Here is a 20983-nt window from a genome sequence, read left to right as displayed (position 1 = left end):
CCCCGCGACAAGGAACACACCAGCTTCCGGTCCTGGGGCAGGTGGGCGGGACACGGAGGCCTTGGCCCAAGTGGTTGCAGTCCAGAAGCCGTCAGCCAGCAGGCAGGGTGCCATGGAACCGTGGTGCTTGGAGCCCAGAGCTCCTGTCTCCGGAATAGTTTCCTTTGATCCCGGAACTGCACTGCTAGTGGTAGTAGACTCTAGGCTCATAGTTTAGCAGTGTGGTGCCTGCCTAGATTTATCCCAGTAAGGGGCTGGGGTAGTGACTTGGTAGAGAGTGGCAAGGATTCTCTCTCTCTTCCTTCCTCCTTCCCTCCCTCCCTCCCTCCCTCCCTCTCTCACACTCACACATACACACACACACACACACTTTCAAGTTACCTGTGTGTCAGGCACCCTGCTTCAAAAATACCCAGTGTCTTGATAGACTTGGGTTTTGAGATGAGGCCCTGGCACCATTCCCCCATTTGAGTTGGGAGGTGGGTGCCTATTGCACACACAGCAAAAGGAAATTGGTAGTAGTCTGAGGAGCTGTCACGGTGGGAGAGACACTTGGATCCGTGTCTTTCTGGTTCTTGTCAATCAATACCTAGTGCCCATGACCTAGAATAAGCAAGGCTTCAGTGAGAAATGGGCAGAAGTGGAGACGGCTCAGTTGGTAAAAACGAGCATGAATACCTGAGTTCCATCCCAAATAAAGCCCACACTTGTAATCTCAGCCCTGGGAAAGTGGAGATCAGAATCTTCCTAAAGGTTGCTGGCTGGCCCTAGCTTACTTGGCAAGTTCCAGGCCAATGAAAGGCTCTGTCTCAAAGAACAAGAAAGATGACTCAGTACATGAAAGTGATCGACACATGGGCCTGAGAGGCTGAATTTGGGTCCCCAGAACCCACATAAAACCGAAGCCCAATAGTGTCAGGATGTCTGCCAGGGCCACTGAGGCAGCCATGGGATGGTGGTTTAATGAGAATGGCTCCCATGGGCTCATATCCTTGAATGCTTTGACACCCCCCCACCCCCGTTGGTGGGACTGCTTGGGAAAGGTTAGGAGGTGTGGCCTGAGGTCAAGTGCCCACAGCATTCCCAGTTAGCTAACTAACTCTGTCCTGTAGCTGCTGTCTCAATATGTAAACTCTCAGCTACTGCTCCAACTCCATGCCTGCTTGTCTGCTGCCACGCTCCCTGCCAGGATGCTCGTAGACTCTAACCCTCTGGAACTGTGAGCTGTAAATTAAATGCCACACCCCTTTGTCATGGTGTCTCTTCACACGAACTGGCAAGTAACTAGGACACACAGGCACCTGCAGACACACCCTGGCCCAGTGGTGGACCTGTGTCAAGAGTCAGGGAGAGATGGGCAAGCTCATGCCATTTGTACACCATCTCTGCATCCTCAGAGCTCAGGCAACTGACAGAAGACCTGAGAGTCCTCAGATCTCAGGCACCTGCAGGACTCTCCCTGAACCCATGGCTTCCTGGACTGGGCACCTGGGAGGCATAGAAGGAAACAAGAATCCCTGGTCATTTGCCTCCTATGTCAGAAACACCTGAGGGTCAGGTCTCTCACTCCCAGGAGCAGGAGTATGTGTCCAGGCCATCTGTTGGTCCGTCTGCCCTCCACAGTCACCCACTTCCAGGGACCACTCATATCTGTGGGTACATCTCTTTAATATATAATTTTTATTTCTGGTTATAGAAACAAATACTAAGAGGAGAAAACAGAACTTCCCCACCCACATACAACTGAATAGATAAAAGAACAGTTCAAATGAATGAAAAAGAAAGTAGAAAGTTCCACTTTGTTATAGCTTTAAAACATTAACATCTAATAATAGTTAGAAATCACATTCAGGTGTCAAAACTTTTTTTTTTTTTTAAAAAAAGGATGGTTCGGTTATAAAAAAATACTGTATCCTGTTTGAAATGAACGCCCAGGTGTTGCTGCTTGGTGTGTGGGTCCGCAGGCCTTTCTTACCCCTGCCTCCAGAGTGGGACCTTTGCTCACTGAGGTGGGGCACGTCCCATCTCTGGAACTCAGATTCCCATCATATTGGGTACCACTGTTTTTAAAGCACTATGTGTTAAACATATCATGAAAATACTTGACAGCCACTGTAAAAAACAAAACAAAACAAAAATCACACATGCTCTCTCTCACACACACACATACTCCCTGAACACCCCCCCCCCCCCCCCAAATTACTTTTACAGATTTATCATTCAGTTAAGAAAAAGAACCACCTCACTATTGGCTTTAGCCCCTCCCTCACACGTGCACAGCTGCTGCCCGCCCCCCCAAGAACACAGCAGAATCCAAGGAGATACCTGGAAAACAGCTAGGGTCATCCCTCCCCATCCCCACCACCTTTTCCCAGCCCAGGAATCAAGCTAAGGTATTATCAGGGATCCCAAATGCCCCTCCCACCCAGGAAGGGCGGAGAAAGGGACCAAATTGAAGATTAAGATTTTTGAATTCCTAGTTTTACCAATCAAAAACAAAAGTTCTAAGCCAGTGAATTCTGACTCAGAAGCCAAGGTGCCATTTGGATACATACGGGACAGAGAACATGAACACTTAGTGGATCATAGAGCTCATTCTAGCAGGGTCAGCCAGTCCCAGGGACTCGGGACAGTGCTGAGGTTGCTCGAATGGCGGCAAGTGCTTCACATACAGACCAGGGTTGTGGACCACACCTGGCCACTGTCTGAACTCAGGCTTTTGGGGGTGCCTGGGGCCCAGGTTCCTCCACACCGATCACCTTGTGAGTAGTCACAGGAACAGGATCCCAGAGGTAAAGCAGCAGGCTCTAACTCTCACAAGACAGGGCTGGAGGGGCTGGGGTGCAGACAGGGGCTTGGGGGAAGAGGTCCTGGGGGTCCTAGGCAGCCTGTGTTTGACAGCTTAGCCCAAGTACAGAAACACATGCTTTTCATTGTGACTGAAGCACAATGGAAATGAAGTACTTTGAGGGAGAGAGAGACACAGACAGACAGACAGACATCCTCATTAAGGGATCCCACTCTCTTTACCACTGCTTGCACTGGCTAAGATGGGAGTGGGGCAGGCCTCAGCCTCCAGTCCCACAAGCTCACCTCCCCAGCTCTTTGCCAAGCTGCTCTCCCTCTAGTTGGCCACTTCCTCCTTCCGAGGACCCCGTCTTGCCTCACACCCAGGTGGAACCTCTGGAGAAGGCATGCGGCTGGCCTCATCTGTGGGACAGCCCTGCCTTGGGGTGGGGTGGGGGGCGGTGTAGGTTCTAGGATTTTTCCTGCAGCAGCACAGCTGAGGCCTGCTAGAGGGAAGCTTGGGGTAGTGGAGAAGAGCAGAGGAGCAGGCAGGACCAGCAGGCAGGACCACTCGGGCAGCTTTTGTTCTTTAACAGCAGGCTCCCAGAACTATTTTCCCTAAGGAAACATCTGTGGTTGGTTCAAAAATGTTCACTTGCTGACCAGCTGTGACTTCAGGGGTCAGGGATGGCAAAGAGAGAGAGAAGTGTCTCTTGGACAGTCCCCAGGCTGTGGGAAGTGGGTGCTACATGCCAGTCTGTGGGGGCACCTAGGCCACACCCTGCTGTGTCACCAGTGTAGCAGCTTTTGGTACGCAAACAGAAAACAAGACAAAATGCAAACAGCGCTGGGCCATGGCAGCATGTAGGCCCATCACCCCAGAAATTCAGGAAGCTGAAGCAAGAGTATTGGGAGTTCAAGGCCAGCTTGGGCAGCTTTGTGAGTCCCACCTCAAGTTTAAAAAATCAAAATGTCTGGGAGTGCAGCTGAGTGGTAGACCACTGGCTAGCTCTCACCTTGCAGGACAAACCCAAACAGACAAAATGCAAAACAAAACAAAAAACCCAGAGCCCAACAAGCAGGTGGGTGCAAGAACCACTCTGAGTTCAAGAGAACTCCCAAGATGAAAGGGAACATTAAATCGGGAACAGGACTGAATCGACAGGTGGAAGGCCTTGGCGATGCTCTGCTCCCTGCCCCGCCCACCCCACCCCAAAAGCCAAAGCATCCGTCAGAGGCCCTGCTCTGGAGGGAAGCGGTGTCTGCAGTGGCAATCTTTGGAACAGCTTGAATTATCCTTTATAATATTGATTCTAAGCAGAGGTATTCTCAAAGACTGGAGCAAGGATACAGGCGACTGCTCTGTTACCCTGACCTAAAACTAGGGGTACCCTGTGGCAATCTGTGGTGACTTTGCTACTCTTGATCAGGATGTGATGTTTCCCACACATGAGACATCTTTCACCAGAATTGAAACTCACATCCCTTTCTGGCTTATTCCAAGCAGGCACTGTGCCATTCGGATGGAGAGGGAGGGACTGGGTGAGCAGGGTGCCCAGGGTGTGCAGTGTCACATAGGTGACATGCAACTTGAGGATTCTGAGTTAGAACAGTCACATTCTACCCATCACCCATTCCTCTCTATGGGAAGGATTCCTTCTTGCACTTCACTAACTTTAACCCTCACCTTACACTGCTTTACCACTGCCCAAGGGGTGCCCGTCTATAAAGGAAGACATGGCCCCATCACCTGGCTCTGCCCATTACCAGCTCTCGCAGAATACTGCAGGCAGCCATTCTTCCTTTCAGAAGGAAGATGAACAGTGCCTACCACCTCAGATCCTGGTGGGCCTGGTGCTGCGGGATGGGTTGGGGAGGTGGTAGGTCCCTAGACTGTGAGGACACAGGAAGCAGGAGACGAGGCCCTGGGGCTTCCTCATGGACAGTGAGACAGACACCCCACCTTGCACAAAGGCAAGGCTCAAGAGCTGATAGTATAGATATGTCTATCATGCCCTGGATGCCAGGCTAAAAGCTGAGACAGGGGGTGGGGAAAAGACAGAAGAGGCAAGGAGGGGGTAGGGAAAGACAGGAAGAGAGAGAAGGAGGAGGAAGACGGATGGGGAGAAATAAGAGAGAGAGCAGGCAGGCTCCCAGGCAGGGTCTCCTCACTTGTGGCTGCTGTGGTGACTTCCTATGTCTGCTGCATGTATGAGTCTGGAGAGCACTGAGTATGAAGTACAAGAGAGAGGATGTGTGGACAGTCAGGTACCTGGTCTACCAGGGAACACTTACCAACAAGACAAGCTCAGATGAAGCCATGCCAGAGACCGGAGCCCCTGGGGAACAGCTCCCCAGGCTTCACATCTGCTCCTGAACTGTTCCCCCAACCCAGGGCTTAGTGAGGCACTCCAGGGTTGCCAGCCATGGGCCACACAGTGGATGGACATGGCCTCCTGGCTCCCAATCCCAGCTCTAGCTGAACACCACCTGGTGGCTCAGAGCTCACAGGAGCACGTTTTGGCTAGCTGTGCATCCCTGATCTGAGCACTGGCTATCTGGGGTCTAAGGCTATGGGCAGAAGCTGGCACGAGCCAGGGATGCTGCCCAATAGATGACCAAATCCAGTCCCCAGAGCAGCAGCACCAGACTAGCCTCCTCCTATGTAGTTCAGGCCATGTACTGGGACAGTGTGTGTTCCCACTCTCTCTCCGCATCCTTCCACACACCCCTCCACTCCCCGGCCCCCAACCCCCGTTAATGGTGAGAAGGTCTGCCTCAGAGCATAGAGCCCACAACATTTCAGGAACCAGGACAGCAACCTGCTCAGGGCCAGACTGAGGAGCCCTGATGATAGATGTGGCGACTGATGACCCACAGTTCCAAGCAGGGGCCATACACAGTGCCTACCATCACCATCTGCAATCTTAATCTGCCTTAGAGGGTGACCATGGACAGCCTTGGAGTAAAGGGTGATGGAGGGGAAGATCAGCAGCTGGCACCAATGTCCCTTGTCACCTCAGCTCCCTAGGCAACTCAGAGCTCCACCCTATTCGTTCCTCCCTAACCCCACGCTCACGACATACACACAGAAATTCATGCCAGGTACCAAGGGGAGATATGAGACAGAGCCCTCCACCCAAATCTGAGGGGCAGGTCCACCTGGAAAACCCTCCCCAGCCACTACCTCACCAGCCCCACTTCTCTGAAACCTCCCAGGCCACAGGCAGGAGGCCTCCAAAACACAGCTTACTTCTGGCTTGAAGCTGAGTATTACAGAAATGACTGGCTGGGGAGCTTGGGAGATAGCTCAAGGGAGGAAGCAGGCACTCCGCACTGGTCCCTGGTGTGTGTGGCGGAGTGGTGGATTCAATGGCAGCAGCCACACAGCGGAGCTTGGACTTATCCAGCCTGATCATCTGCTCTCCTGTCACAGACTCCCGGTCTGGAGTCCCTTCCAGCAAAGGCAGCTTGTACAGCCTGCTCTTTGCCCACAGGGCCCTCTGGGCTCTTCTGACTGGCACCAGGCAGAAAAAGGCGGCTGGCTGGTGGGTGGTTTGATACCAAGGACAGGGCCGCCTCTCATGGGGCTCTCTGTCCAAGCTGTTGCTAGTTGCTTACCGACCATCCTCCAAGAGGACCAACACTGAGTTTCTGGCTGCCTTGAAATCTCCTGTCACACAGCCCCCATGACTGCTTCTACAAAACCAACTCTCATTCCCACAGAGGGGAACATTTGATGGCTCCTGCTCACAAAACTTGGTGTGGTGTATGTTAAAGTGCTGTTGGTCGCTTGTCCGGCAGGCAAAGGGACCTTCCCTGGGAGTCCAAGTCCTCAGCTGACACCCACACTTTGGTTCTTGCTGCACTGTAATCAAACTTGGCACCAACTGCTGTCCGGAGAGGTAGTTTCCTTTCCGGAGGATAATGGCCAGGGACCCCAGCTTCAGGTGGAAAAGAGGGTTTCCATTTTCAAACTGGACAGGTCTTGGGGTTCTCAAGAAACTGGAATAGGGAGGTGGGAGGGAGGAGATGGTGTGAACAGATATCACACAAATCCCCCCGCTGTCTTCCGCTGCCACTTACTATCCTCCTCCCTGCTGAGCAAGTGGCTGACCGACTTCCCTTGGAGCTGGCTCAGGTTTCCTGGATATCCGTTTGTAGCTTGCAGCTCTCAACTCATTCGGTGCTGTGGGCACTGGCCCTGGGTTGACTTTCAACCCAAAGCACTTTGATACATCAACATGGGAGCCGCCCATCCTTCTTGGAGTTATCGGGGAGAGCGGCATGTTCACCAGGGGCTGGTGTGGGCGAGTGCCTGGGCTTGTTGTTGCTTGGCTGCTTACAAAAGGGAACCTCAAAGACACATGGCCCCCTCTGTGTGTCTCCGGTTTGAGATGAGCCCAGATTCCATATTTAGCTGAAAGAAATATTTAGGGTCCAAAGCCAAAGTAGACCTCCCTGACCCCAGTTAATGTCACAACCTCTGTTACTTTTGGGGAGAGGGCTCTGTATCTTAGCCTGTGGCTAGGAAATTCTTGCAATTCTCTGTTTTCTGGTCTGTTCCTGGATCAGTCACAAATAGAAAGTCCATGGACCCGCTCCCAAGGAGAGGAGCCTGGGTTTGCACTGTGCTTCTGTCCAGTCCTGGGGCTCAGGCTCTTGTTGTCGGTGCTGCCTGGGATCCATTCCTGAGGAGCTGGCTAGACCTTCTCTCCCAAGAACTGGGGAGAGGCGATGGCATGAGAGAGGGGTAAATAAACACACAGAACCCCCAGATTCATACAATCAAGTTGTCTGAACGTGTTTATGTGTTTGTTTCAAACCATGGGAGGACAGGAGATAAAAAGGAAATTGTCCAAGTGTGGTGGCCACCTGCATGAGGGCTGCAAGCCATTGTGAGCTTTGCCACTCGGTCCTTGAATGCAGCTGCTGGCCACTAGGGCTCCTGTGGCGTGAGTTTCACTCCACTGCAGGTGACACTTCACTCACCGGTCCCTGGGCCCTGAGGGCCGGTGGCTGCCATAGCTGTGGGCTGTGTGGTGGCTGTCCCACTGGGCTCCTCTACTCGGGACCTCTTGACTTCAGGCTCCCCGCTGGAAGAGGCAGATGTGGTAGTGGAGATGGCCGGGGTCGGCCCGGCATTAGTGGCCACTGAGACGGCTGCTGTTGGCTCCTCAGGCCCTACCTCGCACACCCGGGTGATGACCACTGGCGTGGATGAACTCGCCTGGGCTGCCAGGAGCTGCAGGGGGCTGGTGAGGGCTGGCGGTAGGAAGAAGAGGTTACTTAAGGGTCACCACTAATTGACCACTAATGGACCTGAGCAGTAAAGGCAGAGCCACAGTTCTTTTTCTGCCCAGTTCCTCTCACAGGCCCCTTCTCCCTGCCAGGGCATGTCTGCGTCAGTCACCCAACACCCCGCTCCACTCAGGCCCTTTTCCCTGTTGCCTCTGTCACCCTGAGGATGCCCTCCCTCCCTCCAGTGCCTCTGTGATGTCAGATCTTTATATCACCTTAGTGGGATTTAGACTTGCAATGGAAACAAACCTCTGGGTGTGTCTATGAGGGGCCTTCTAGATCAGGGTCCCAAAGAGAGAAGGCCTATCCTGGTTGTGGTGACACCATTCTGCGCTGACTTCCAAGACTAACTAAAGTGGAAAGCCAGCTGAGGACCAGCTTCCTCTCCCCCTGCTTCCTACCTGCAGCCCTGAATCTTCAGAGTGAAGAAACCAACCCTCCCTCCCTCCCTTCCTGAAGTTGCTTTTGGTATCAGGTATTTTATTATAGCAACAAGAAAAATAACTATGGTACCCGGATGCAAAGAAGCCTAGCTACCAGCACCGCACCCCGTGGGCTGCCTGACTTCCTCCTCTGACCTCCGCTCCACCCTAGCTGACATGGGGTCACCCTGTCAGTGCTCTTTCCTGAGTGTGGCCTCAGTCCTGGCACACAGCAGGTGCGCAGGACACTGAGCCACTGAGTGGATGGGATAAGCAGGCACTCCCCTGAGCTGCACTGCCTCAGGGTGGGTCCCCGGTGCTGGGCTCAGGCTGAAGACAGGCTGGGGCCTCACCATAAGCATTGCCAGTCAAGCTATTCGTGGGTACAGCATGCTTTCCATTCTGAGTGACAGCCCGGACCGGAAGGTGGTGCTGCCCGATAGTCACTGGTGTAGCCGGCTGCAGGATGGTGACTGTGTGTCCAGGGACTCCTGGAGCCATCTGGCTGGCGACCGTCTGGATAACTCGGCTGGCTGCGGGGATTGTGGCAAATGCTATGGTGGGCTTCTCTTCCAAACCTGTGGGGCAGGCAGCCAGTCAGAGCCACACATGGTCCCACCAATGCCCAGCATGGGGTCGGCTGAGGGGCTGGGGCTGGGGTAGCACTGGGAGAGGGCTTCCCAAGAAAATCCTTGGAATGTGTTTAAATTAAAAGGGCTTTAAAACATGCTGGGAATGGTGGGAGACCGAGGATTTCAAGTCATCCTCGGTTACAGAGCGTGTTCAAGGTCAGCTTGGGCTTCATAGCCTCTGTCACAAACACCAAACGCAGAATGAAAATAAATAAAATCATAATAATACCTTCAACTACAACCAATCAAACTTAGGCTGTGAGGCAAGGTGTATTGTCTGGAATGAGACTGTCTCTTTTGCCAAGACATCATTTCTATGATTGCGATTACTACTGCGTTGTTGCTCCTAGTGGTACTAGGGATTGAACCTAAGGCTACACGCATGCTGGGTCTCTGCCACTGAGTCTAGTTAAGTTACACAGGCTGGCCTTGAGCTTGTTGCACAGCCCAAGCTGGCTCCTACCTCCGTAGGAGCTGAGAAAGCAAGTCTATACATTCAGGCCAAGCTGGTCTCCATAATGACGACATTAAGACACACAGATAATACTGAAGCTGAGTCCCCAGTGGGAGTAACGACCAAGAGATACCACTTTCCAGAGAGTTCTAAGGCTGCCTCTCACAAAACTGAGCATACCGCCAATGTCTACACCACAGCTCCCTAAGACATGAGATGCCTGCCTGTAACCTCAGCGGTGCTGAGGCAAGGTGACAGTGAGTCTGAAGCCAGCCCAACCATATAAGACACTGGCTAAAGATAAATAAACGGCCTGGAGAGATGGCCCAGTGGTTAAGCCATCCACATAGTGTCTCACAACTGTCAACTCCAGTTTGAGGGTATCTGGGGCCCCTTTCCAGCCTCCTCAGGCACTGCAGCACAGTCACAGCACATGAAAGAATAATAAAACCAATCTTTTAAATAAGTAAATTAGCACTGCATCTTGAATGTTCCCATGAATGGAAAGAAAATTTAAATAAACAGCCCTGTGTTATCAGAAGGCTCTGTCAGCAAAGGAAGAACTAAGTCCTCAGGGAGAATCCATGCTGTCTAAACTGTCTATGAAGACAGTAACAGAGACCCACCTCCCTGCCGGCCCAGGCTCACCCTGCCTAACAGTGACAACTGCGAGGATCCTGCTGGGACACAGCTGAGCCCACATTACCTCGAGCCTCATTGCCCAGGTCCAACACGGTTGTGCCTGCTGTGTCGTGGGAGGTCCCGGTCGAGCCCTGGCTAGCCAGGATGTACCCGTTGGCTGAGTTAGCGGAGGTGGTAACCACCCTCACCATGGTGACGGTGGGGGCCTGCTGGACCACATGGATGGCGTGGCCTGAAGGCTGTTGTGAGGTCACTATGGAAGCTGGCATGTAGGCGACAGGCTTAGCCACTAAGTTGGAAGGTCGGGGAGGGACAGCCATGATCACTGGCTGGGCGCTGACAGGGGAGCCTGCAGGATGACACAGAGGACAGTGACGTGGGTGGGTGCCACCCAGTCTTTCACATGTGGAAGAGGATGAACCCGTGTCTTACCTGGGGCACTCTGGGAATAGCGATACTCTGGAACAGAGGCTAACTTTGACCCCAAGTCGGGATCATGTGGAATGGGGGAGCCTTCCCGAGACAGGCACTCTGGGGTCTGCAGGCCACTAGAACGAGGGGACATCAGTCCTGGGTGGGTGGGTGAAGCTGGAGCACTCCTGTATAGAGAAAGGGACACACCAAGGTGGCACATCATGATGGTGGAGGTGGTAAAGGCACACTCACCCCCACGCCCACACCCCGTTCAACAATTCTGAAGACACATCCTATGTCGTCCCTACATCTGAGCCAATGGTTCTATCAATACAGACCACCCCCACCACCTCTGCTCAACAGTTTCCAAGGTACTCCTCACATGTCTCTGCCCCTGGGATCCACATCTCCCCAGGTCTCCATGCCACACTTGCAGGAGCTTCTTTCTCTCTTGTCTCCCTAAGGTTTTCCTTGGTGATGAAAACCCAGCACTGCTATTTCCACTCAGTGGGGAGCTGGGCAGGTAGGCGCCCCATTAAACAGGCTGAGGGGTAGAGGGTGGACTGCTCCCTAGCAACCGCACACCCTGCAGCACACACTGCTTCCAGGAGTGGCTCAGCCTATGTCAAAAGGAAAAGCCTGTAGCCAGGTGTGACATTGCTAGCCCGTCAGCCTTGCTACCTGGAAGGCAGAGGCTGGAGGATCTGAAACTTGAAGGTCTGCTTGGGCTGCAGAGTGAGTTCAAGGGCAGTCTGGACAACTCTGACTCAGAATGAAAAGTGAAACAAACAGGGTTGGGGCGCAGCTCAGCGCCGGCCAGGGGGCTGGGCTTGTGGCTCAGTGGTAAAGCCCTGGCTACCAGGATGAGGCTATTGATTGAATCCTAGTACTACACAAAACCCAGGCTGCTTGCTACTGGACGACCACAACAATGACTATGATATCTTAGAACTACCAGACAATAATGCACGCCTACCCAAGAAGCTCCTCCCAGGCTCAGTATCAGAAGCACTAGGTTCTGCTGTCCTGTAGTCCTGAGAGTGCCTGCCACTTGCTGGCCACCTGACCCATTTGAGTCAGGAGTCTCTCATCTGCTGGTGACCACAGGCAGACTCAACAGCTGTCCTTAGAAATACCGGCTCTGGTAGACCACATGTGATCAGAGGGAACTGTCCAAATGGCCTTTACCTGCCAGGTGGGTGCACGGCCCAGGGGAGCTATTAGTGGTGGAGTCCATCCATCCAATTCTGCCGCCAGCAGACAATTTATGCTCCCCAAATGGCTCCACTGATAGTAGAGGGAGTTCAAAGTCCCAACATCAGCAGGGGTGCCTCTGGCTATTCAGTGAAAGCTCAGGTTCATTGCCCTTTGAACCAGCTATGGCTGGCTCAGCCTCCTACACACACTACAGAAGCAGCCAGCAGCCACCTCACTGACTGCATCAGGAGCACCAAAGTCCGAGACCTAGGTATCATGCTGGGCATCATAGTGTGTGCCTACAGGCCATCAGGGATATCACGAGTTCAAGGCCAACCGGCCTGCAAAGTGAGATCTTGTCTTGAAATTAAAACCCAGCAAAGAGTGGGGGGAAAGGATTGAAGGAGCCAGAGGGGTCAAGGATTCCACAAGAAAACCTACAGAGTCAACTAACCTAGGTCCATAGGGGCTCACTGAGACTGAATCATCAACCAAACAGCACACACAGACAGACCTAGGCCCTCTACACATATGTAACGGACACGTAGCTTGGTTTTCATGTGTGTTCCCCACAGCAGAAGCAGGGGCTGTCTCTGACTCTGCTGCCTACCTCTGGGTCCCTTTCTCCTAACGGGGCTATCTCGTCAAGCCTCAATAGGAGAATATGCGCCTAGTCCTACTGCAACTGGATAATGCCAAGGCAGGTTGATATCCATGGGAGGCCTCCCCTTCTCTGAGGCAAAAGGGAGGGAGTACAAGAGGAGGAGAGGAAGGAGGGGAAGCTATGATCAGGATATAAAGTAAACAAATTAATTAATGGGAAAAAAAGCAGCAAAGAGAAAAGCTAAAGAGTCAAAGCGAAGTCGTCCTCCAAAAAACAGACCACAATCCTCCAGTACTGAGTCTCCCCCACTGTTGTGACCCGGGGATCTAGCCTCTGAACAGTGCCAGGGAGCTTACCGTGAGGACAGGGGCCCAAAGGGGGTGCGGAAGCAGGAGACACCTCTCTGTCTCCGCTTTCGGAATGCTTGTTCCACGAGCTTGGCTTCTGAGGCAGGGTCTATTCGCCAAAAAGAGCCTTTCCCAGGCTCCTCCTGGGACCGAGGGACTTTGATGAAGTATCGGTTAAGAGAGAGGTTGTGTCGGATAGAGTTCTATAGGAGACAGAGAGAGACATCTGTGGGTAACAAACACCAGAGGGCAGACCTGGTGACAGCAGCAGGAACTGGTGACAGGCACCCGGCTGCAGGTGACCACCCCTCCTGGGGAATGCATGGGGCACAGGGTAGCTTCTGCTATTCAAACTTCACACAGGCCGGGCGGTGGTGGCACATACCTTCAATCCCAGTACTTGGGAGGCAGAGGCAGGCAGATTTCTGAGTTCGAGGCCAGCCTGGTCTACAGAGTGAGTTCCAGGACAGCCAGAGCTATACAGAGAAACCCTGTCTCGAAAAAACAAACAAACAAAAAGTAAAACGAACTTCACACAGTAAAATCCTTCACTGCTGTTTGTGGAAGAAACAGACAAGTGTGCAGGATCAAGTCAGGAATGAAGCATAAACAAAGCTGGCCTGGCTCAACACATATTCTGAAAGCTGGGTGTGGGAGCTCATGCCTGTACTTGGAAAGCCAAGGCAGGGGGATCCTAAGTTCAAGGTCAGCCTGGGCTACATATAGTGAGCCCTTGGCTCAAGAAAGCTCCTTGTGGCGCTGGGGTTGTGGTTCCCTTGGTGTAGTGCTGGCCTAGCTCGAGGGAAGCCCTGGGCTCTGCCCCCAGCACCAGTAGAAACGAGTATGGTGAGTGCAGTTTGTACTGTCAGCACTCAGGAAGCCAATGCAGGAGGTTCACTGATGGCTACACAGAAAGTTCAGAGCCAACCTGGGCTACACCAGACCTTGCCTCAAAAGAAAAGAAACAAAAGGTTCTTCTGGATAAGTTAGCCAGCAGAGAATGCTAGTTACAAAGAATCAAATGGTTCAACCTGTGCCAATTATGTGTGATGCAGAGGCCTCACCGCACAGAAGTCACACACGTGGACTGCTGTGTGAAATGATGTGTGTGTGTGTGTGGCTAAAGTCACGGGGGTTATAATGCAGGAAGCACAGACACCATCAGTAACAGGTCACAGTGGTGCCTCATGGTGTGATCCCAGCACGAGACACTGTCTAAAGACAACTTTAAAAAAACTTGCAACCAGGCACAGAGGGAAAGTAGTAAAACAACGTTCATTCTGGGGCAGGGGTGTGGCGCAGTTGGTAGTCCGTGCTTAGCATGCATGAAGCCCATCCCTCTACCCCCTGCCCTGCACAATCTCAGCATGGCGGAGCATGCCTGCAGTCCTAGCATTTTTGGGAAGAGGTCATCCTTGGTTTGAGGCAAGCCTGGGCTACATGGACCTTTTTACAGAAACAAAATGAAACCAGCTCTATAATGGCTCTGGCACACCACAGAAGTACCATGATACTTCACCTGGGTAAAGTCCTGGGTGTCTCCTTACTGTGGGTTTATGTGAAGCATGAGCCTGCCCAGGTTCCCAGGGCCTCACCTGCCAGCCCTTGTCGGCAGTCCTGTAGTAAGGGTAATGTTTGGTGATGTGGGCGTAGATGCCACTTAGTGTTAGCTGCCTGTCCTGGGCCGAGGAGATGGCTTGCACTATCAGCTGCGCATAGGAGTACGGTGGCTTCGACTCGTCCTGGAGGGCAGAGTTCACATGAGACAGAGTGATTGGAGAGCAGGACAGAATCTCCCCATCCAGGCCACCCACTCCTGACACAGACCAAAGTGGCTTCGTTAAGTCACCCTAGAGGCCTGCCTTATCCATCACATGCTTGCTGAACAATGGGACAATGGACTGACTGCACCTGGTCCCGGCCATTGGAAGGCTGAGGCAGGAGGACCTTGATTTTGAGGTTTGCCTGGGTTATGGTTGAGACCTTATCTAAAAACCCTAAACAACAACAAAAAGAATTCAGAATAGTGCCTCTGGTCAGGTGTGCTATACAGCTGTGGGTCCAGTTACAGGAGGCTCTCAAAAAGGCAGAAAACAAAATCAATGGTCTGGGAAAATAGCTGAATTCATAAAGAGCCTGCCATGCAAGTATGAAGACCCAAGTTCGGATTCCCAGCACCTGTGAAAAATGAAAGACCCGATGTCACACACTGTAATCCCAGCGTCTCACTGACTGCCTGCCACTATAGTCTACAGGGTGAGCATGAGCGCCAGGGTCAGTGAGACCTGCCTCAAAAGATAAGGTGGAGTAGGTCATTGGTGGCACAGGCCTTTAATCCCAGCACTTCGGAGGCAGAGGCAGGCGGATTTCTGAGTCCAGGACAACCAGGGCTACACAGAGAAACCCTGTCTCGAGAAAAAAAAAAAAGATAAAGTGGAAAAGAGCTGAGAAAGTCATGGTGTGCACTAGCACTGCTGCACATGTAAGTGTGTGCAGACAGACACACGGAGGCAGGAAGGAGCGGAAGACATCCCAAGTCCCACCTCATAGCAAGGAAAACAGGTTTTGAATCATTGAATCCTGGAGTTTCTCACTCCCCAACACATTGCCAGCTACCAGATGGAAAGGAACAAAGACACAGTTATAAAAAAAAAAAAATGTGGCTGATCTGGTGGCACAGGCCAGTCATCGTAACTACTAAGGAGGTGGAGGTGGGGCAGTCACAAGTTCAAAACCGGCCAGGGCTACTTAGTGAGACTCTGCCCCAAAATAAAAAGCAAAAGGAGGGTTGGTGGCATAGCCCCTTGAATCACTCCCCGGTTCAATTCCCAGTACCATCAAAAGAGGGTGGGGGTGGGGCAGGTGGTGGCGGCGCACCCTTTAATCTCTGCATTTGGGAAGCAGAGGCAGATGGATCTCTGTGAGTTCAAGGCCAGCCTGATCTACAGAGCAAGTGCCAGAACAGCCAGAGTAACACAGAGAAACCTGTCTTGAAAAAGGTAAAAGAGAGGGTGGGTAGAAAAGAAAGACAAATGTGTCATTTGTCTTAAAGTCTATTAAACTCTGAAAATGTCTCACTAGCAGTGGACAGAACAAGAAGGACCTGAGAGGGGAACAGGACTCCAGCTCACTGCAGAGGAACAGGACTCTAGCTCACTGCAGAGGGACAGGACTCCAGCTCACTGCAATGGCAAAGCTCACATTTGGGAACCGACATGGGTAGCCAAATCCTTCCGTGCAGCAACCTTGAGTACCCCAACTGAGCCACCCTCAGCAGAGTCTTGGTCATCATAACGTGTCTGAGTTCAGACCTTGGGGCTGTCTCCGCCAGACGTGTCTGCTTGCTGCTCAGAGGCTGCCTTCGCAGCGAACTCTGCAGCCAGCTGAAGGTCGGAGGTCACATTCTGGACGAAGCGGTAACTGGATGACCCAGCCCCTCGAGGACTTGCTGGACAGGAGTTGGGGACACTAAAGAGAAGAAAAAACACAGTCAGTCTGAGACCCTGGGAAGAAGGACTCGGGGTGGGGACCTGTCTCCGAATCACCACGGAGGATGGATGGAGGTGTTATTTCTGCCTTACTGGCAACATCACTGGGTGATCAGCTTCAGAAAACTAGAGAAATACAACCAAAGAACCCAAGAGAGGACAGACATGCTTTTATCCTCTGAGGCCAAGGCCAAAGTTGTAGGAAGCTGAGTCTCCAGGCCAAGAGGTTCTAATAAGCACAAAAGCAGTAGCCCCAGTTGCTTCAGCAAAGGCATGCATGCTGCTCTGGGCTGTAAAGGCATGGCTAGCATAAAAATGACCACAAGATGGCGCTCCAAGAACAGGCTTGGATGGCAAGTAAGCCCACACAAGGGAGCTTGAAACAGATGCTGTGGAGGTGGATGTGGATGTGGATGTGGGGGAGTGAGGTCTGTTGAGGGGAGGTCTGCTGGCAGGAAGAAGAGGGGGCACATAGAATTCTCTGCCCTAGGCCATCAGCTCCACTGTGACCTACCACCAGTAACGGCAGCACAGCTGTGGGCTGTTCAGAAGAGGACCCAGCCAACACCACCTGGAACCCAGGGCTTTGGTTGGTTGGCTGATCAGTGAGTGAGCTAACTGATTAAGAAAGGCTCTAGTAGATGGCTCCACATGTGAAGATGATTGCTGCCGAAGCAGAACACCTGAGTCCAACCCTGGAGAGCCACATGGTGGAAGAATCTAACTGGCTCTCACAGCTTGTCCTCCGACCTCCATATGTAAACTGTGGTGCAGACACATGGGAGGTACACACACACAAGTTAAAGATAAAATCTTTCAAATAGGGAAGAATAATCAATCTCTGAAGAGGGTGGGCTTCTTGTCACTGTTCTGTACCTTGCCTCCGCCCTCACTGCAGAAAACCTGTCACATCATCCCACTAACACCCGTGGCTGCAAATGACAAGTGTCAGGCCACCACTCTCTGGCATGGCTGTTCTCTGCCTGTACAATGTCCCTCGGGCCTGGGATGTGACCCTGTGGGTGGCTGCTGGTCCATCTCCTTCTTCCTGAGAGCTGCTCAGGACTCAGCAAGGGACAGCGAAAGCTCACTGAGGCATGGTGGGAGGATGACTTCCTTCTGGGGTCATGACCCTTCTGTAGGAAGGAGGGGTGTACACTACATAGAATCCTAAAGTCCCTAGTTTAGGGGTTCATGTTCTCTTCTTCTCTGACCACCTCAAAATTCTGATAATTTCTGTTGGCCTCCTCCCCGCCCTGGTCCTCAGGCCCAGCAGAGGCTTTGCTACAAACAAAGGACCATCGGCAAACAGAGGCCCCGAGGGGAGGGAAACCATAACTTTCTCTGTGGTTCTTTTTCTTTTTAAAGGGGGACTTGATGTGTAGCTCAAGCTGGTCTCAAACTCACCATCCTCCTGCCTCATTCTTTGAGTGCTAGAAATATAATAGGCATGTGCCACATGTCTGGCTTGAATTTAATTCTCTCTTTTCCTTGAGACAAGATCCCATCATAAAACCTAGGATGGAATGGAATGTCTAACATGATCACATGTAAGGATTCCCAGGCATGCACACCACACCAGTCTGAATGTAATTCTGAATCCAATGTCCACACACTCAAAAATCAGATTTCTCTGTGCATAGCACTCCTTTGATGTCAGCACTCAGGAGGCAGAGGCAGGCAGATCTCTGTGAGTTCGAGGCTAGCCATAGCTTAACAGTAAGACCCTGCCTTAAAACCAAACAAACAAACAAATAAAGATTTTTTAAGAGCCAGACTTCAAAAGCAGACTTGGAGCAAAAGCCTGGTCAAGAGAAATGTGGCCCGGGGGTGAGAGCACTGGAGAGCGCAGGGTGGCACTGGAGAGTCACTGAGCAGTGCCAACCTGTACTGTGAATGGCATCCTGCCCCAGGCCTGGGCCAATAATGACCTCAGCGTTTACCCCAAGAACAAGAGACATCAAGCCTCATTGGTGACCATGGGACTGAGAAGTCACTAGGGAACACAGTACACTTCCTAGTGGCAGGCCATGGACACCCAGCATAGGTAGAGGGGTGTGTGTGGGGGGGGTCAGGGAAGCTCATACTTGGGTGAAGCCGAGGAGATGGCAGAGCATCAATCCTGGGTATACGTAGTCTCCCTGCCCATTCTAAGGGCCCAGACAGCAAGGCCATATCACCTGTTCCCAAGGAAGTATCCTGCACACCTTCATTCTCAAGTGCAAAATCCAGAGTCAAGGTCTCCATGGCCCACAGGCTGGGTTAACAGAAGAGGCACACAGAATGCGGCAGAAGCCCACCTTAGAAACAGCAAAAGTCAAGAGACAGACTTGATGGTTGCAGGCCTGTCATCCCAGCTACTGGGGAAGCTGAGGCAGGAGGATTATAGCTCAAGCTTGGTCTGGCATACGAAATGAGTACACTTCCAGTCTGGGAAACCAAGTGAGACTCAGTCCTGTCCCCACCAACCCTGTCCTCCCCCTCAGAAAAAGTTAAAGGAGTCTGAGAATGTAGCTCAGTGATAGAGCACTCATCTAGAGGAGAGGGCCGGGGTGCAGTCAGTGGCAGAGGCTTGCCTAGCATGTGTGAGACTCTGGGCTCAATATGCATTTATGACCCCTACTCCCTTGCCTCCCACACCCTCCAGGAGGCAACCCCAGCCAACTCAGCCTGGCTCCTGCCAGTGAGTGATCCCTGTGTGGCCACAGCTGGGATGTGCAGTGAGTGCTCCAGTCCTGAGTCTGTAAAGGCAGTTTCCCAGCAGCCTCTGCAGGGCAGACGCCAGGACAGCATGCTTTCTCAATACAACCCACTGAACCATCCCTGCAAGCAGGCTACAAGGAGAGAGCTGCACCTGAGGCAGGGCAGGCTGCTGCTGGGGCTCAAGTCTCAGAGCCCTAAAACAACCACGGGACCACGGGACCACGGGAGTCAGGTGAATCCCTGGCCAAGGGTGACCGGCCAAGAGGGTTGGAGCCTGCAGACTAGCCTATTTCAGCAAGACTGACTGACTCTGCCTTTAAAACCCAAACAAATAAAACCAAAACAAACCCACCCCTAAAAGCTGCCCTCACAGAACCACAGTGAAACAACCGAGGAGCCTGCAAGGTTGCTCTGCTCCAATGGAGGTCATGCACACCTTCAGGAGGAGCCTCATGCTCCCACGGTTCCTCCCTGTGGGGAACCTGGGACTCAGTCCCCAAACAAACTGACTGGCTCCACCCTGGAACCAGAGGTGCCAGAACTTGGTGGAGGGCCAGCTTGGAGGGTGTGATGGAGTCTGAATACGGGGAGCAGAGCTGAATGAACTTATTATGCCTGTCACTGTCTAGTAACAGTGAGAGACCAGTTGTTGGCCAGTGAGAGACCCTGTATCAAACAACAGACAGGAAAACTGAGCACAGCCTCAGAGGAGTTCACACACATACACACACACGTTGTGGGCCCAGTGGTGTGCACACTCTGGAGTCAATGAGAAAGCTTGAAGGCTGTGAATGCCAGTCAGCTCCTGCGGACTGGCCTGGCCCTGGCCTGTTCCAGCAGCAACCTTGATAATCTCATGCTGGCCCAGTGACAGCCTCTGCCACACCCTGGAGCCTGGCTTGCTTGACTCCTCAGACATGCCGAGAAACACTCCTGCCTGGCTCAGGAGTCCAGGGCCCCGACAGGCACAGGCAGCCACTTCTCCTTACTCTACTTCTTTTTCTTCTCTTCCTTTTGTTTATACTGGGGAGAGAGCATGCTAACCTTCTCTAGGGCCTCAGTTTATTTCTTTAGCTGGCCTTGAGCTCACAGCTGAAGGAGACCTTGAACTCCACTGCACTTCTGCATGTTAATGTGAGCAGACTTCAAACTGAGAAAAGAAATCTGAAGGCATACCCCACCCACACCACCCATCCACTGCTGTTGCTCCAGCCAGCACCTTGACAGTGTCGGTAGCAGGGCCTCTCTGGTCACTTTCTTCCAGTGCCAGCCTCACAGCCAGAATTGCTGGGTTCGGGGCTGTGAAGGTACCACAGCTGGTAAAGTGCTGGCCACATAAGTATGAAGATCTGAATGCAATGTCCAGAACCCATGTCAAAAAGCTAGGTGTGGGGACTAGAACTTGCAATCCCAGCACTGGGGAAGCAGAGACAGGAGGATCCCTGGGACTCACTGGCCAGTCAGCCTAGAGTAACTGGTGAGTTCTAGACCAGGGAGAGCATCCTGTGGGCACTGGAGAGAACTGGTACCTGAGGTTGAACTCTGTTCCCCACACACACAGGTTTGGGCACAGGCTTGTAATCCCAGCTACTCTGGAAGCTGAGCTCCGAGAACATGCAGTGACTTGAATTCAAGACAGTCTACATCAAGTACTTGCCTAAGTCTTGGGTTCAATTTCCAGTTCCTCAACAGTTTTTTTTTTTTTTAAAGGGATCAAATCACCATGCTAGCTAGGTGTTTTTTGTTTTTGTTTGACTTGTTTATTTTATATGTAAGAACACTGATGTTCTCTTTGGACACACCAGAAGAGGGATCGGATCCTACTACAGATGGTTGTGACCCACCATGTGGTTGCTGGGAACTGAACTCAGGACCTTTGGAAGAACAGCCAGTGCTTTTAACCACTGAGCCATCTCTCCAGTCCTAGGTGGTCTTTTTTTAAATGCCTCTCCTGGATCCTTTCTCAGGAAGTAAATGAAGAATGTTTCTTTA

General features: G+C 52.2%; 2 protein-coding genes across 2 annotated transcripts in view; both read right to left on the bottom strand.

Annotated features, from left to right (window-relative positions):
- The window catches only part of Ap5z1 (adaptor related protein complex 5 subunit zeta 1), a 19853-nt gene extending 13710 nt beyond the window's left edge, over positions 1-6143 (bottom strand). Inside the window, exons 1-2 of the mRNA XM_031338569.1 lie at positions 6041-6143; positions 382-603 (exon numbers count right to left, since the gene is read on the bottom strand). Of these exons, the coding sequence (XP_031194429.1) occupies positions 382-467 (86 nt within the window). The 5' untranslated portion in view covers positions 468-603; positions 6041-6143. The remainder of the gene's footprint in view (positions 1-381; positions 604-6040) is intronic.
- Foxk1 (forkhead box K1) overlaps positions 1652-20983 on the bottom strand; it is a 66619-nt gene continuing 47287 nt past the window's right edge. The window contains exons 3-9 of the mRNA XM_031338571.1: positions 16112-16268; positions 14396-14542; positions 12810-13003; positions 10671-10837; positions 10303-10587; positions 8864-9088; positions 1652-8052 (exon numbers count right to left, since the gene is read on the bottom strand). Of these exons, the coding sequence (XP_031194431.1) occupies positions 7772-8052; positions 8864-9088; positions 10303-10587; positions 10671-10837; positions 12810-13003; positions 14396-14542; positions 16112-16268 (1456 nt within the window). The 3' untranslated portion in view covers positions 1652-7771. The remainder of the gene's footprint in view (positions 8053-8863; positions 9089-10302; positions 10588-10670; positions 10838-12809; positions 13004-14395; positions 14543-16111; positions 16269-20983) is intronic.

The sequence above is a fragment of the Mastomys coucha genome, unplaced genomic scaffold (genome assembly GCF_008632895.1).
Source record: "Mastomys coucha isolate ucsf_1 unplaced genomic scaffold, UCSF_Mcou_1 pScaffold22, whole genome shotgun sequence".
NCBI lineage: Eukaryota > Metazoa > Chordata > Mammalia > Rodentia > Muridae > Mastomys > Mastomys coucha.
Note: the sequence above shows the minus strand (reverse complement) of the source record. Positions and strands in the feature narration are given on the sequence as shown.